This window comes from Populus trichocarpa, chromosome 4 (genome assembly GCF_000002775.5).
Source record: "Populus trichocarpa isolate Nisqually-1 chromosome 4, P.trichocarpa_v4.1, whole genome shotgun sequence".
NCBI lineage: Eukaryota > Viridiplantae > Streptophyta > Magnoliopsida > Malpighiales > Salicaceae > Populus > Populus trichocarpa.
Genome location: NC_037288.2, coordinates 10,943,260 through 10,956,492, shown reverse-complemented (window position 1 = coordinate 10,956,492; position 13,233 = coordinate 10,943,260). Strand labels below are relative to the sequence as shown.

The window sequence follows — 13,233 nt, the reverse complement described above, 5'->3', positions numbered from 1 at the left end:
ATGTAAGGTGGTGCTTAGGCGCAATGCCTCTATGGTAATCACTAAGGTTAACTAAAGGAACAAAGCTATTTTCTCCCTTCAATTTCTCTTCAATTGACTACTAATATCAAAAACATAAAAATCCATGCATGTGAACCCACTCTCAAAGTTAATGACCCGAATGAAAGTTTATGCCATATAGGTGAAAAATCCATAGTCTTTCCACAGATTACAAACACTTTTGGGGAGAACTTTCCTCAAAATTGGAAATAGAGAAGCAAACAAGACGTACAATGACACCTTTGTTTCTTGATCATGCTAAGATAAAGAAATTGGTCACTTGAGACTATTATGATTACAAGCTCCAGCTTTTTAGTTAACGTAAGTAGTGAGAATTCATCAAATCCAATTCAGCTTCTACATTATCCAAAAACCAACTAACATATAACAAAACCACAATATTCAACTCAATTCCATAGCTTTAAGATCTCATAATCAGCTTTGAGATGAACACATTTTGCACAACGGTAAAATTCTCTCTTCTCAACTCCTACAATTTTATGGCCCATGAGAAAAGCACAACTAGATCCAAAATGTTACATGTTCAGAACATACAAAAAACAGATTATGTCAAAGAAATGAAAGAAGAAAGCTAAAAAGAGTAAAATATATGACAAAAAGAAGCAGGGAGAAACCAGTTATACAGAGAAAGAAAATGCCTAACACACTAAAGATTCACAGCATGCTGTATGCAAGAATTGGATCTGTATGTAAAGTCAATGTACATCGCTCTCATAGAATTGCATACCTTTTCCCTTTCAAGGACAACACTTAAAGCAAAGCAAGAGAAAATAAAAGGGCTGAGAAACTAACGAAAGCCAAGGTGGGTTATATACAAGGAGAGGGAACGAGACAGATGATAAAGGTGAAAATTTTTGTTGGATTCTGAATTAAGATAACTTAACAATAATAAAATAAGTGCATGCGCTATTATGTATGTGAGAGAAGAAAGGCATTGATTATGTTCTGTTAGTTTTAGTTTAGTTCAAGACATTAAGGTAGTGTTTAGGATATAACCGTTTTTGTTAAAAGGTTTTTTTTGTTTGAAAATATATAAAAATATATTTTTAAAAAAAATTATTTTTAATATTAATATATTAAAATAAAATAAAATTAAAAAAAACTTAATTTTAAATAATAATAATAATAAACACAATTCCAACAATAAAAACAAACTTACCTTGAAACAAAAGAGTTGGAATGATGATATTAGTTGTTGTTCTTGTACTAGGTTTGTCTTAAGCCAAAGTTATAAAAAGAAGTTTGATAATGCTTAACAAGGTAACACAAGTCTATTCTTAGCTATGAATGCCAACTAAATTTTGGTTCATTTTATAAAATAACCATTTGCATCCACGAGGAAAAACCTCAATTTAGTCCAAAAATATGTAATTTTGTTATCAATTTAGTCTTAAACCTTTTAATTTTATCATTTTGTCCTAAACATAATTAACATGAGAAAATATCACCCCTTCATCTTTTCACTGACAAATAATATATTTTGTATGATTTACACTTGATTCTCACATGTTTGTAAATTTCTTCCAACGAGGCTTCAAAATAAGGTATAATGTATGATTTAGTGTCAAAATATATATGATTTTCTTTCATTTAACACACGCGATAAACCTAGTTAAAATGATATATTAGGATTATTGAAACTTTTTTTTGACATATTTTTGGAAGAAATTAATAGAATTAATTAGCAAAGAACAAATCACATCAAAACTTAATTCAATCTCTTATATGTTATTAACAATACATTGATGGAAGAGTTACATTATCTAATATCAAATACATAAATCCAGGAGAGTCGCTGACTTCAATTATTGTCCATATACATTCCATACCAGATCTGGCCAACTGCCCATCCTAGCTCTTTTATGTCTTGTCTCAATAGAGTCTTTCAAGATTGACTATTCGTCTTCTTCTTTCTCCTTTTTACATAGGCGGTGTAGCTCAACACCATTCAAGATAGGAAATTGGTGATTAGAAAGTTTTATTTTTTTTAATGGTGAGGGGGCAACTAGGTTTCAACTATTTTTTTTCCTTAGTATCAATGGGTTGTGTTAGGTAGTTTTAGATATGAGGGGAGGGCCTATTTCTTCTATGCCACTTGATTTGGGATGGTGGTTGGCGTGACAGTCAAGTTTTGATTGAGAGAAAGAAACATCGACAATGGTTGCGACTAAAGATGAGAGGAGGTTGATGTCGATGTCGATGTTGTGGTGGAGAGAAAAGGGAAGATGGTGGGTTTGTTGGCTTGGTCTGTGATGGTGGGTTTGTTGGCTTGGTCGGTGCTAAGGTGTGCTAGTGTCGATGATTATCACAGTGAGAATAAGATGAAGGGGGCAATTAGGGTTTCAGTTTTTTAGTCAACAAGTTTTTTTATTTATAAGGAATTTTTTTTATCTTTGTCTCTATATATGTGTTTATTTATATTACCTAGTCTCCTCTCCAAATTGAAAACAACCTAAACCAGAATACTCTTAGATCTTTATATTATTTCCTTATTCAACAAGGATTTCTTTTCAATTTTTTAATTTTTGCTTGATTCTCCTATTTATTTTTCTTTTCTTTTTTACATGATCTTTTATTGTATTTTTAGTCCTCGATCACTTGGTCCCCTTCTTTCTTTTCTCTCACTTCACTTTCTAAATTTTTATTTATCCTTTTATAATTTTTAGTTATCTATTTTTTTCACACAAAATAAAATAAACAAAAGTGCTAAAAATTATCAAATGATGAAAATTGATGAGATCTCATTGAAAAAATATTTTTTCTGAAAATTTTTAGATTATTTTATTTTTTAGGAAACTTTAGAGGTCAAAAATGAGTTATGATAATTTGAGCTATCTGTACAATAGTTACGATACCAAGTCATTGGAAAAATCATTTTCCTTTGACTTTGTATATTAAGTTTGTAAAAACCAAATCAACGTGGTTTGACTAAAAGGTAACCAATGCATGAAAATCAAAATGGATCAAATCATGAGGAAACCAACCTCAATTGAAAATTTAGAAATGGGTTGAAATTGTTAATTGACGAACCTTAATGTAAAATTTTAAAATTGAGCCAATTTCTAAGTGACAAACCTTAACACAAAAAATTTAAAAATGAGTTAAAATTATTAGATGGCCAAACTCTATATGAAATTTATAAATGGATCAAAATTGTTAGATGAACAACCTCAACCTCAACATGAGAATTAAAAAATAGGTCCATCAAGATGGGTGAACTTAATTTCCCACATCACATTTATAATCTTGCCTAAATTTATTCATCAAATTCTTATTATATTAGGCTCACTTATTTGCTTGAGTTTAGCTTCTGAGTAAGTAATCTAGTCTGAACTCCTATATGCTTTTCTATCCTGATTTGCATTACTCTTGTCTTTGATATCTACAAATGATACCTACATCGAGTCTTTACCTAGGATTACCCCTCAAGAGTTCTTCTATAATTCAGTTTCATCCAAACATCTAAGTATAGTATGTTAAATCCCTTCTTATATAGTAGCTCTCCATCTAAGAAGTAGTCCATTGCCAATCTCCACAAAGTCTTTCTATCCATTTTATTCGCATTGGGTAAATATTCATAACTTATGATGAACAACTGTCTGATATCATGGAACCAAGACTTCCTATTTGTTTCCTTATTGACTAAACAATAATAAGCATATAAGTTGTATTTTCTCATCACATTCTATCTAGATCATTGATGCTAACATGGAAAGTGCATTTATAAACTCATTCTTGGCCTTACTTAGATGAGTGAACTTGATTTTCTCGAGTTATTCTGATAACTTGATAAGGTACTCATGGTATGACTTTAATTTCTCATCCCTTATTTTTCATTCTTCTTTCACTTAGTAAATTATTAGCAATGAATCACCATATACATCAAGTTTTTCCACCTTTCACTCTAAGATGACCTTTAGCTCATAGATACATGATTCATACTTTGCTATGTTTTTAGTGAACTTAAAATGTAATATGATCACAAATAGGTCATAAATGGGTATTAATCCTTAATTAGTGAAAGTAATACAATACCTACATTATTACTGAATATATTTACTACCCCGTCAAAGTATAGGGTCCATATCCCCACTCTTCTCCATCTATTACAATTAAAGTTTCATTAAAATTAAACCAAATATTTTCATTATATTTATTTTGTATTTTAAGACAGTAGTCATTTTGGATATCCCTATAAAACAAGTTGTGTGAATAAAAATGTAGAAAAAACAAACAAAAAAAAGTAAACAAGATGCACAAATAAATGGATTGCATGACCTTATATTAAATACTAAATGGATAAAATTGAGTTCACAAATAAGAAACTTTTTTTTTTCTAGCAGTATGAGCTTTTGGAAATATCAAATAACAAAGATAATGAGAATTATTTAGACTTAAAAACAACAGGGATTTCCTTTATAAACTAATTATTGAGTTCTTTGATTTGCATTTATGTCTTTACTTAATACACTGATGGTTAACTACGAGATATCTTCAATCAAGTTTCTAATTGCCCATTAAACTTTAATATTTACTATTAAACCCTTGATTTGACTAAATTAACTCTTTAAAATTACAAATTGATATCCAGATTTTAATTTCTTTCAATTGACTTCAAATATCAATTTTTCTTGCAATTAGGTCAATAAAAATAATTAAGTCTTTCAAAATTCTCACGGAGTCCTTACCTATCCAAATTTATATTTTTTTACCTCAAATAAAAATATTTTCACCAAATAGGCTTTTTGTCAATCAAAATTGGGTTGCAAATGTTGTCAATCTTATACATGTTGGCCTTCCAACGTTTTCACTTGTCATTTTGATCTTTCACCACCAACTTGGGCAATCTTCAAGGCTTGTTGGCGTAAAGAAAGATCTTTGAAAGCTTTTGGCAATATTTCAGCTTGATCTGATAAGCGGATAAACAATTATGCTTGTTGGTGTAAACCTGGGCAATAACACAAATTACACTCAAATTTGAATTTGATTGTCCTATATCATCCTCAAAATACTGTAACAAAGATATAATAATACTAGGAATAAAAAAAAATCAAGATTGATTGTTAGTGTTAAAATATGCCTCTACATACACAAGTTAAATAATAGGCGTGTTAAAAAAAATAAGCATTTTTGATCTCACTCTCTTTTATATAGAAACTCAATTGTTTACCTATATTTTCTACAATCTTCTTTTTTCATGCTTATTTTCATCTCTCTACTCTCAGCTTCAATTGAGTTTTTTTCACCCGTGGCCAAATCCGAGTCTTTTCTCTCATCTCATATTTTTTTAAGGCTTACTTTATTTTCACTTTTTAAACTTACGACCCCACATAGTTTTTTTTTTCCTCTCAGCTTTGCTTTTTTTTTTCTAGCTTTAATTGGTCTTGTTTAAGCCTTTGAAACTTTATTTTTGCCAACATTTTCCTCTAATAACATTGAATAAAAATAGTAGCTGATAATGATTTCAGATAAGCATGCCTTACTAACCACTTTTGTATATATTTTTGCATGGTAACCACAACCTCACATTGTTGTATTACCATTTCAGCTTCATTTTTCTTTTTCAATTTCAATTGGCCTTTATATGCCTATCCAGGTGAGAATGATGCAAATGTGTATATTCTTTTATCATTTTCAAGAGAATACCTATTTTTAAATCCATCATGCTTGTTCTTTTTATGAAATTATCAAGGTCTCCCTAACAATAAATAACCAGCATGCATAATAATAACATTACACAAAACCTTATCCTTATACTTTCCAATTGAAAAAGAAATCAAAACCTGTTTAGTCACAATAACTTCACCACATTCATTTAACCATAGAAACTTATAAGGTCTATAATGTTTAACAATGTTCAAATTCAATTTTTTAACAAGTATAATACTAGCGATGTTAGCACAACTTCTATTATCAATAATCATACTATACACCTTGGAAATATCTTTTCTTTATCTTTAGCCTTTGAAGTTTGAAATTTTAATTTTTCTTCCCTCCTAGCATCAGGAACTCTTTGGATTCATCTCTTTTGCAATTTAACATCTTTTTTATCTCTATAATTAGGAACATCATGTAAATTAGTAATTGAAGTCTCTTGTCTATCCATTTTGTTCAAGACCTCCTCAAAGTTATTACCAAAGTAATTAAAAAAAATAGATTTCAATTTTTTTTTATTAAACTCAACCGGGTCCATACTAAAGTCATGAATTTGATGGATTAACCCGAGTTAATTCAAGTTGATCCAAAACATCACCGTTTTAGTATATAAAAAGAAAAGGTTAAAATGACATAGATTTCTATGGGATTTTATGGTTTTTAGATTAGTACTCTTACAAAAAAAAAAAATTGCCATATAATAAAAAAAAAATTAAAAGATTTCTCGTGGCATAATATAAATATCTTAACCTATATTTACTAATATTTTTAATCCTCCATCTATTTTATTAAATGAACACATTAGATTTTCTTCTTTGTTGCTAAAAAAACATGTTGTCAATGATTGCACATTCTTTTTTTACATTAAAAAGATTTTTCATGAAGACCATTTAGCTAGTGATCTCTATTTATTGTTCCAAACATTGCAAGCTTAATAATAATAGATATCAAGAATAAAATAGAATTTTCCATGATTTATTTTATCTTAACTCTCATCAACCAAACATAATAAAAATGCTTTCAGTGGTAAGAGCTTGGGATCAAGAGGTTTGCTCCCTCTGTGGTCTCAGGTTCGAACCCTATGGTTGCTCATATAATGACCACTAGAGGCTTACATGGTCGTTAACTTCAGGGCCCGTGGGATTAGTCGAGGTGCGCGCAAGCTGGCCCGGACACCCACGTTAAACAAAAAAAAAAAAAAAAAGCTTTCATCATATCTTATATACTACTACCAAACACAACTTTATATCTCCCTCATCCCTTATATTTCAGCTATCTCCATCTCTTTTGATTCCAAGAAAGCAACTAAACCTCTTTTGATTCCAAGAAAGCAAATAAACAAGCTACTTTAACTAGCTAACTAGCCATCTAGTGAGTTCATGAACACAAATTAATAATATGCTTCTTATTTCGGGCCTTTAACGGGTTACAGGAGCATTTTAGCAAGTCTAATGACAGAGGAGAGCACAATACATTTTCTGTTCCAAAAAGAAAAGGTGAACCATTCCACTAGCATCCACCAACAAAAGACTGGCACAAACGTTAAGTGTAACGAGTCTTTAAACTATAAGATTCACTCGAAGACATGATAAAAGCATGATGGCATACATAGCACAATAAGCCCAAAGAAGGACCGGACTTCAATTCATCGTATTCAGTTAAGAATAGCAAAAACCAACGTTAAAAGGAAACAATCTCAGTTACAGCTTGTTTTCTTTTCCAATTCTGTAACTTCAAAATTTCACTAACATAAATATCAACATTCTTTTATTGGGAGGGGAAAAAATCTAAAATCGGATAAGAAAAACATAAAGAGCACGAGGAAAGGCGCGCGCTCGCATGCTGCATGAGTAAGAGAGACCGAGGATATGAACATATGCATTATGCTGCTCTGACACTAGATTCTAGAAAAATTTTGTGGGAATTACGCATTGATGGCAATATCTAATGCTATGTGCATGTACATAGCTACCCAGAATCCTTTCTTTAATGAGTGGCAGAGAAGATCGACCAGAATAGCAATCCCGTGCCATCTGAATGAAGCTCTATGGAAGAGAACTTTGAGAGTGTTATACAATACCCAAAAACTTTCAAGTTTCAAGTTGAAGGGATCTTCAATATCTCTACCAATAACTTGTGTAGGGCTTGAGGCTTTGAGAAAAAGGGTGAGTGATCAGCACCTTTTAAACGAAATACTTTTTCTGGGGGGCTAGAGTTTATCATGCTTTCTTGTAATGTAATAGGTATGGCATTATCTTCGGAAGTTTCTATATAAAACCTCCTCACAGTTCCATACTTGAAGTCAGAAAGAGTAAGCTTCTCCAAAACCGGCGCAAAGGGAATTGGCCTCATTGAAACAGATGCCAACGCCACATCCTGAACCAGGAGATACAAAAAACAAACAGCAGCAGTGAGCAGAAAGTGATTCCACACATGCACATGCAGATGCTGTGTAAAGGTTTGAAGAAAAGAGTTTCTCCAAATTTAAATTTTATACCAAAACAATCACTCCAATGAGACTTTTTAAGATTTCTGAAAAGCAGTGTGCTTGCCACAAAATTGCTAGCCATGGCCCAGCCAAAAGCACAGCGAACATTTTTCATCAAGGGGGTCCCACAACATTGATTGCGAAACCAAAATTGCCAAAGTGGGCATGAAGCAATTACAGTAGAATCTAGTGCAACTGTGCAAGTGCTTGAAATCCACCTCTATTAGTTTCATCATTTTTAGTACCTAAGTAACCCAAGCAAACATGAAGTTTAAGCTTGCATTTGATCCTATATCCAAGTTCCAGATACAGATACAAACTCATGAAGTGCCAAGTTAAGACTAAACAAGATGGTAAAGGAGAGCATCCAAAGATGATAGTATTTGATAGTAGAAACTTCTAGCCAATTCCTTTCGCTTTGATGAGCAACCATTGTATTCCTAGATGAGAATGTGTGTAGCAATTCAAATAAACCAAACCAAGATGCTCAAGTCCATCATAAGAAGAAACTATGTGATTCTTATTGAACAAGCATGACAACATAGAATGGGGTTTAGTCAGCAATTTAATATGTTACAAGCGCAAGCATACCTTGCCAGGACTTTGATTGAACAACAAATCTCTCAATAGTGACTTGTCCAGATTAATAGCAGTTGGAGGATGATTATTCCCATTTGCATACACAAATATTTGTGCCTGTTGCATTAAATCACTTGAAACAGCCTGCAATAAATTTTCTAATTTAGTAAGAAATATGAACCAAATTCTAGTTATAACATGAATGAAATAATTTCTGGAAAACTGAGATTGTCAGTTACACCTAGTAAAATGCCTTTAATATTTATCAAAAAGAAAAAATTGCCTTCAGTAATAGACTTACAAACCAAGCAATATCACTAACACTCTGTCCAAAGATTGATTGACAAAAAGGTTCATAATGCCAAATGGATCTTATTTTTACACCAAAACAGGGAGGAAAAAAGAAAAAAAAAACATTGGTATTGAATGCAGCCTGAAGCACTTCTTTGAATGAGCTGGGTGCCCAAGTGAAGAAATAAAAAACAAAGTTCGGAACAGATGATGCGAGAAGCACAAGTACTTGAACATATCCAATGTAGAAGGATTCCTAAACTTTTTTATTGTGTAATGCACTTTTAACGGACAAACCTTCTGGGAGAACATATCAAGAGTACTTTGTCCATTAGTCAACATTGCTGCAGCAACATAAATGGCCTTTGAAACTTTATGAGGAAACAACTCCATTGCATATGATATACAAGCACCCCCAAAGTCATGCCCCACCAATATTGTCTGCAAAATTCAATTTAATAGTTTTAAATCTCAAGAAAAATTGTTCTGCTTGCTTAAACGTATTTCATACACAGACAAGAAATAGCTTAACCCTGGAGTCTTGAGAAGGAAAGGGGCATTTAACTATCCACACTAAAAGCAACAATGAGTCCAAAGCAATCTTTGCCTTCTTTTTCATTTAAAGAATGAAAGTGTTTCCTGAGTTGATCGTACACATTCCATTTTTGTAAATAATAAATGCCAGATCCATGTGGCTTGGTATTCCAAAAGAAACCACTAATACCAATAATGCTATGTTTTCTTTAATGCTAATTCAATAGCAAGTAAAAGCTGCTTGAAGATGAATGAAACTGGATTATTCTGCTCCCTTAAAACTAAGACATGTGGCACCTGAGGTTCCGGAGGAAAGCAAAATTCTATACTGATGTCAGTGGTGGATATATAACTAGTTGTTCAGCAACAAAAGGTCAAATTTCACAGGCAAGTGAAGAATGCCCCCAGCTTATAAAACCTAATTGACCAGTCTCAGAAAAAAAAAAAAGGTACAGCACATGGTATTGCTGGTTGGATTTATGTTCTTCCAGTAATTTGAACTGTAAATTTCTCAAGCTCAGCCATAACATAAAGAGTTGCACATAATAAACAAAACAGATAAGTGATAAAGAACCAGGAAAGAACCTTCTCCCCATCAGCAAGTTTGTCAAGAAAATCAGTAAGTGGCTTCACATATTGAGAAAGGCTGGTGACGCCATTTGTATCAAAAGAATGAATCCCAGAGCCAGCTAAGTCTATGGCAGTAACTTTGAAACCACCCTCTTCCAGAAGTGCTATAGTTTTGTACCAGCACCAGGCACCAAAGCCGCCTCCATGGACAAGAACAAAGTGGTTGGTATCAAGATCATCAAGCTTAATATCCTGTTCAAAAGAGAAATAGTTAGGAAAAGAAAATAAATGATTAAAGCGATTTAAAGGGGATGGAGAAAACAGTTCATATTCTGTTCCAATACATACTCTCGTCACCATTTACTAGATCACATTCTATTATTGTAGTTTAAAGGGAACATAATAAGTTAAGTCATTCTGAATCTTTCTCATAGTTTTACCAATTGGTACGCATCCTCATTCACCATACTTTAGTGAATATAAGAATAATACTAGCTGTTCCTACAGAACAGACCAGATATGCATCTTACTGATAAATTGCGTTAATTATAGCAACAAAGAAATTATATGCAAAGTACTGTTAAGGGAGATAACCCAAGATCAATCAATTCATATCAATCTGGACAAGCTTAAAATCCATCACTTAAAGGGGTCCCGAATGGAATATGAGATAACAACTTCAGAGACGATGATGGAATATGAGATAACAACTTCAAAGTCCAAAGTCCATCGTCGGTAATAACAGTAAAGGAAAGGGTAACTTGCAATAAGTGAATATCTCATCCAACTACCACCCCTATGACATTAATTCGTTAACAGTGTGAAATGGCCAGCGATAAATGAAAAATGAACGTAGAAATCTACTCTTTACTAAATCTCCAATCGCTTCCATGATGAAAGTTTAAAGATTTCATGGCATTTAAGAGTAAAATCAAACGACAGGACAGCAACAGCTTAAGCTTTGGCATCTAAAATTAGTAAATTTACCATCTCCATCATTCCCAACACAAAAGTCAAATAATTATAACACAACAAACCTTAGCCAAATTAACCTAAAAAAATTACAAAAACATGTAGCTAGACATTACAACATTAAAATTAAAACATGATGAGCAACTTCCCACTTAACAAACCACACATGAAGAAAATCATTAAGCACCAGACAACCTCGTATATATCATAAAAAAAACCATAGCTCCCAGAATCCAGAAAACTCCCACACACACGAGATTCTCAGTTCCCATAACTGACAATGTAATCCAACAAAACCATACAATTCACGAAAACCGATTAAAGGACAATAAAACAAACCCGGTTAACAAGCTGATGAGGCTGCAATAATGGGTCAGTAAGTGACCGGGCTCTAGAACTAGAGCTCCGAGGCAACTGAGTCTTTTTTGACCCCGAACCATTTGGGTATCTTAACGAAATGGAGCGATCAAAAGGAAATGACCCGGAATCGGAACCGTTTTGTTGCTGGTGCTGCCGAAACAGAATTGCTGCAGCTAAAGCCTGTTCGTGAATCAATGCATCATGGGTGTCTTTTCGAGTTGATCGGACCCGGGTCCACCTGTTGCTTGAATTGGGTGCTGTTTGCGAGTTACCCTGTAAACGTTTGGTGGGTTTCTTGGTTTTTACAGGAGTTTTGGGTGAGAAACAAGTGCATAGGTTGCCCATTACACGTTCATGTAGTTAAGGGAAAGAAAGAAACTTGTCAGTTATGCGAATGTAAAGAAGTTTGTGTGCGTGTTTTGATGCTTAAGCAGAGAGAAAGAGTCGTGCTGGTGATGGTGGCGGTGGAAAAAGGGGAGAGTTTTAGGGGAGGTTTTATAGGGTGTTTGAAGTTGGTGACAAAATTGTGTTCTTGTAGACTTGAAGCCGTCGCCTGACTTTTCTATGCACCTCTTTCTATGTTTCTACGTGCGTGTGCTTGAGCCTTTTATTGTTACGTCAATATAGTTTTTTTTCCTTTCTAATTATACACTATTAAATATCTTATTTATTGTATTATAATGACTTGTCTTATTAATTAGTCATTTAATTAGTTATCTCATAATTAATTATACCAGTTATTAATATTATACAATTATAATTTCAAAAATTATATTATTATTTAAAAATAAACAAATATTATTCACTTTATAAAAAATAAGTGAGATTTACTAAATAAATAGTTAAAATTATCCTATCTCTTTATAACTTAGTTAATTGTTTTGAAATTATGATAGTTACGTACAATCAAGTACAATTTTAATAAAAAAATTCTTATTATTATCTTAGAAAAGAAGAAAAATACTATTTAAGTTGTAAAAAAAATATAAATGATTAACAACTAATAAGTATTTATACTTATTATATCATGAACACCATTTGATTTATAAAATTAAAGTTATTATAATTTTTTGAATTAATTATAAGAAGTCATGTTGCTAAGTGTTTATCTTTTGGAATGGTATTGTATTTTTTTTTTAATTTGAAATCAAGCTATTTTTGGATTGTTTTTCTAACTTAGAACTAAAATCATGTGACTTCAATTTTATTTTATTTTTATAAAAAAATAGCTTGGTTGGGGCCAGGCCCAATCGAGAGTCACAAGCCCAGTTAGGCTGAGGCCCAATTAAAACACAGGGTTTTATCTAAGCTTAACCTGCCATCTTTTCTTTTTCTTTTCTCCCTCTCCTTTTGTTTTATCACTCATCCCTTATTTTTTTAGGCACATCAAGCAATACATGCTATAACTTCATTTACACTTCAGCTATAATTGTCACATGTTATAAGTGACAAGGTCATGTTATCATCTGATAGGCTAAGTTATGCAATGGAATTGTCACTTTACCAAGTAAGTATCTTTAGATTTTTTTTTTCTAAAATAAGCTATATATTCCCTGTTTTAGGGAGAAGATAAGGGTTTTTTTTTTTCATCTCAAGATAGAAAAAAAATATCTAACTCTCTCTCCCATTTTTCTTATATAATATATACCTGGAAAACTCTAAACTAACTTTAGCATCAGAGGGTTCTTTTACAGGTAACACCCACCAACCAACTTGTTAATATC

The 13,233-nt window shown here is 32.2% G+C and overlaps 1 protein-coding gene across 1 annotated transcript; it reads right to left on the bottom strand.

Annotated features, from left to right (window-relative positions):
- Positions 1-7,324: 7,324 nt before the first annotated feature.
- Positions 7,325-12,075, bottom strand: LOC7463065 (putative methylesterase 11, chloroplastic). The gene is made up of 5 exons (XM_002305350.4): positions 11,489-12,075; positions 10,193-10,429; positions 9,371-9,514; positions 8,795-8,926; positions 7,325-8,091 (listed from the first exon to the last, which is right to left on the bottom strand). The coding sequence occupies exons 1-5, from the start codon at positions 11,852-11,854 to the stop codon at positions 7,813-7,815; spliced, it is 1,158 nt and encodes a 385-aa protein (XP_002305386.1). The 5' UTR covers positions 11,855-12,075; the 3' UTR covers positions 7,325-7,812.
- Positions 12,076-13,233: the final 1,158 nt, after the last annotated feature.

What these genes read in the sequence shown, in the direction of transcription:
- LOC7463065 (XM_002305350.4), bottom strand. Translation starts at nt 11,854, where the DNA reads ATGGGCAACCTATGCACTTGTTTCTCACCCAAAACTCCTGTAAAAACC. An exon ending in TTGATATGTTCTCCCAGAAG is followed by an intron (nt 8,927 to 9,370) that starts GTTTGTCCGTTA and finishes AATTTATTGCAG; the next exon opens with GCTGTTTCAAGTGATTTAAT. An exon ending in TCAATCAAAGTCCTGGCAAG is followed by an intron (nt 8,092 to 8,794) that starts GTATGCTTGCGC and finishes CTCCTGGTTCAG; the next exon opens with GATGTGGCGTTGGCATCTGT.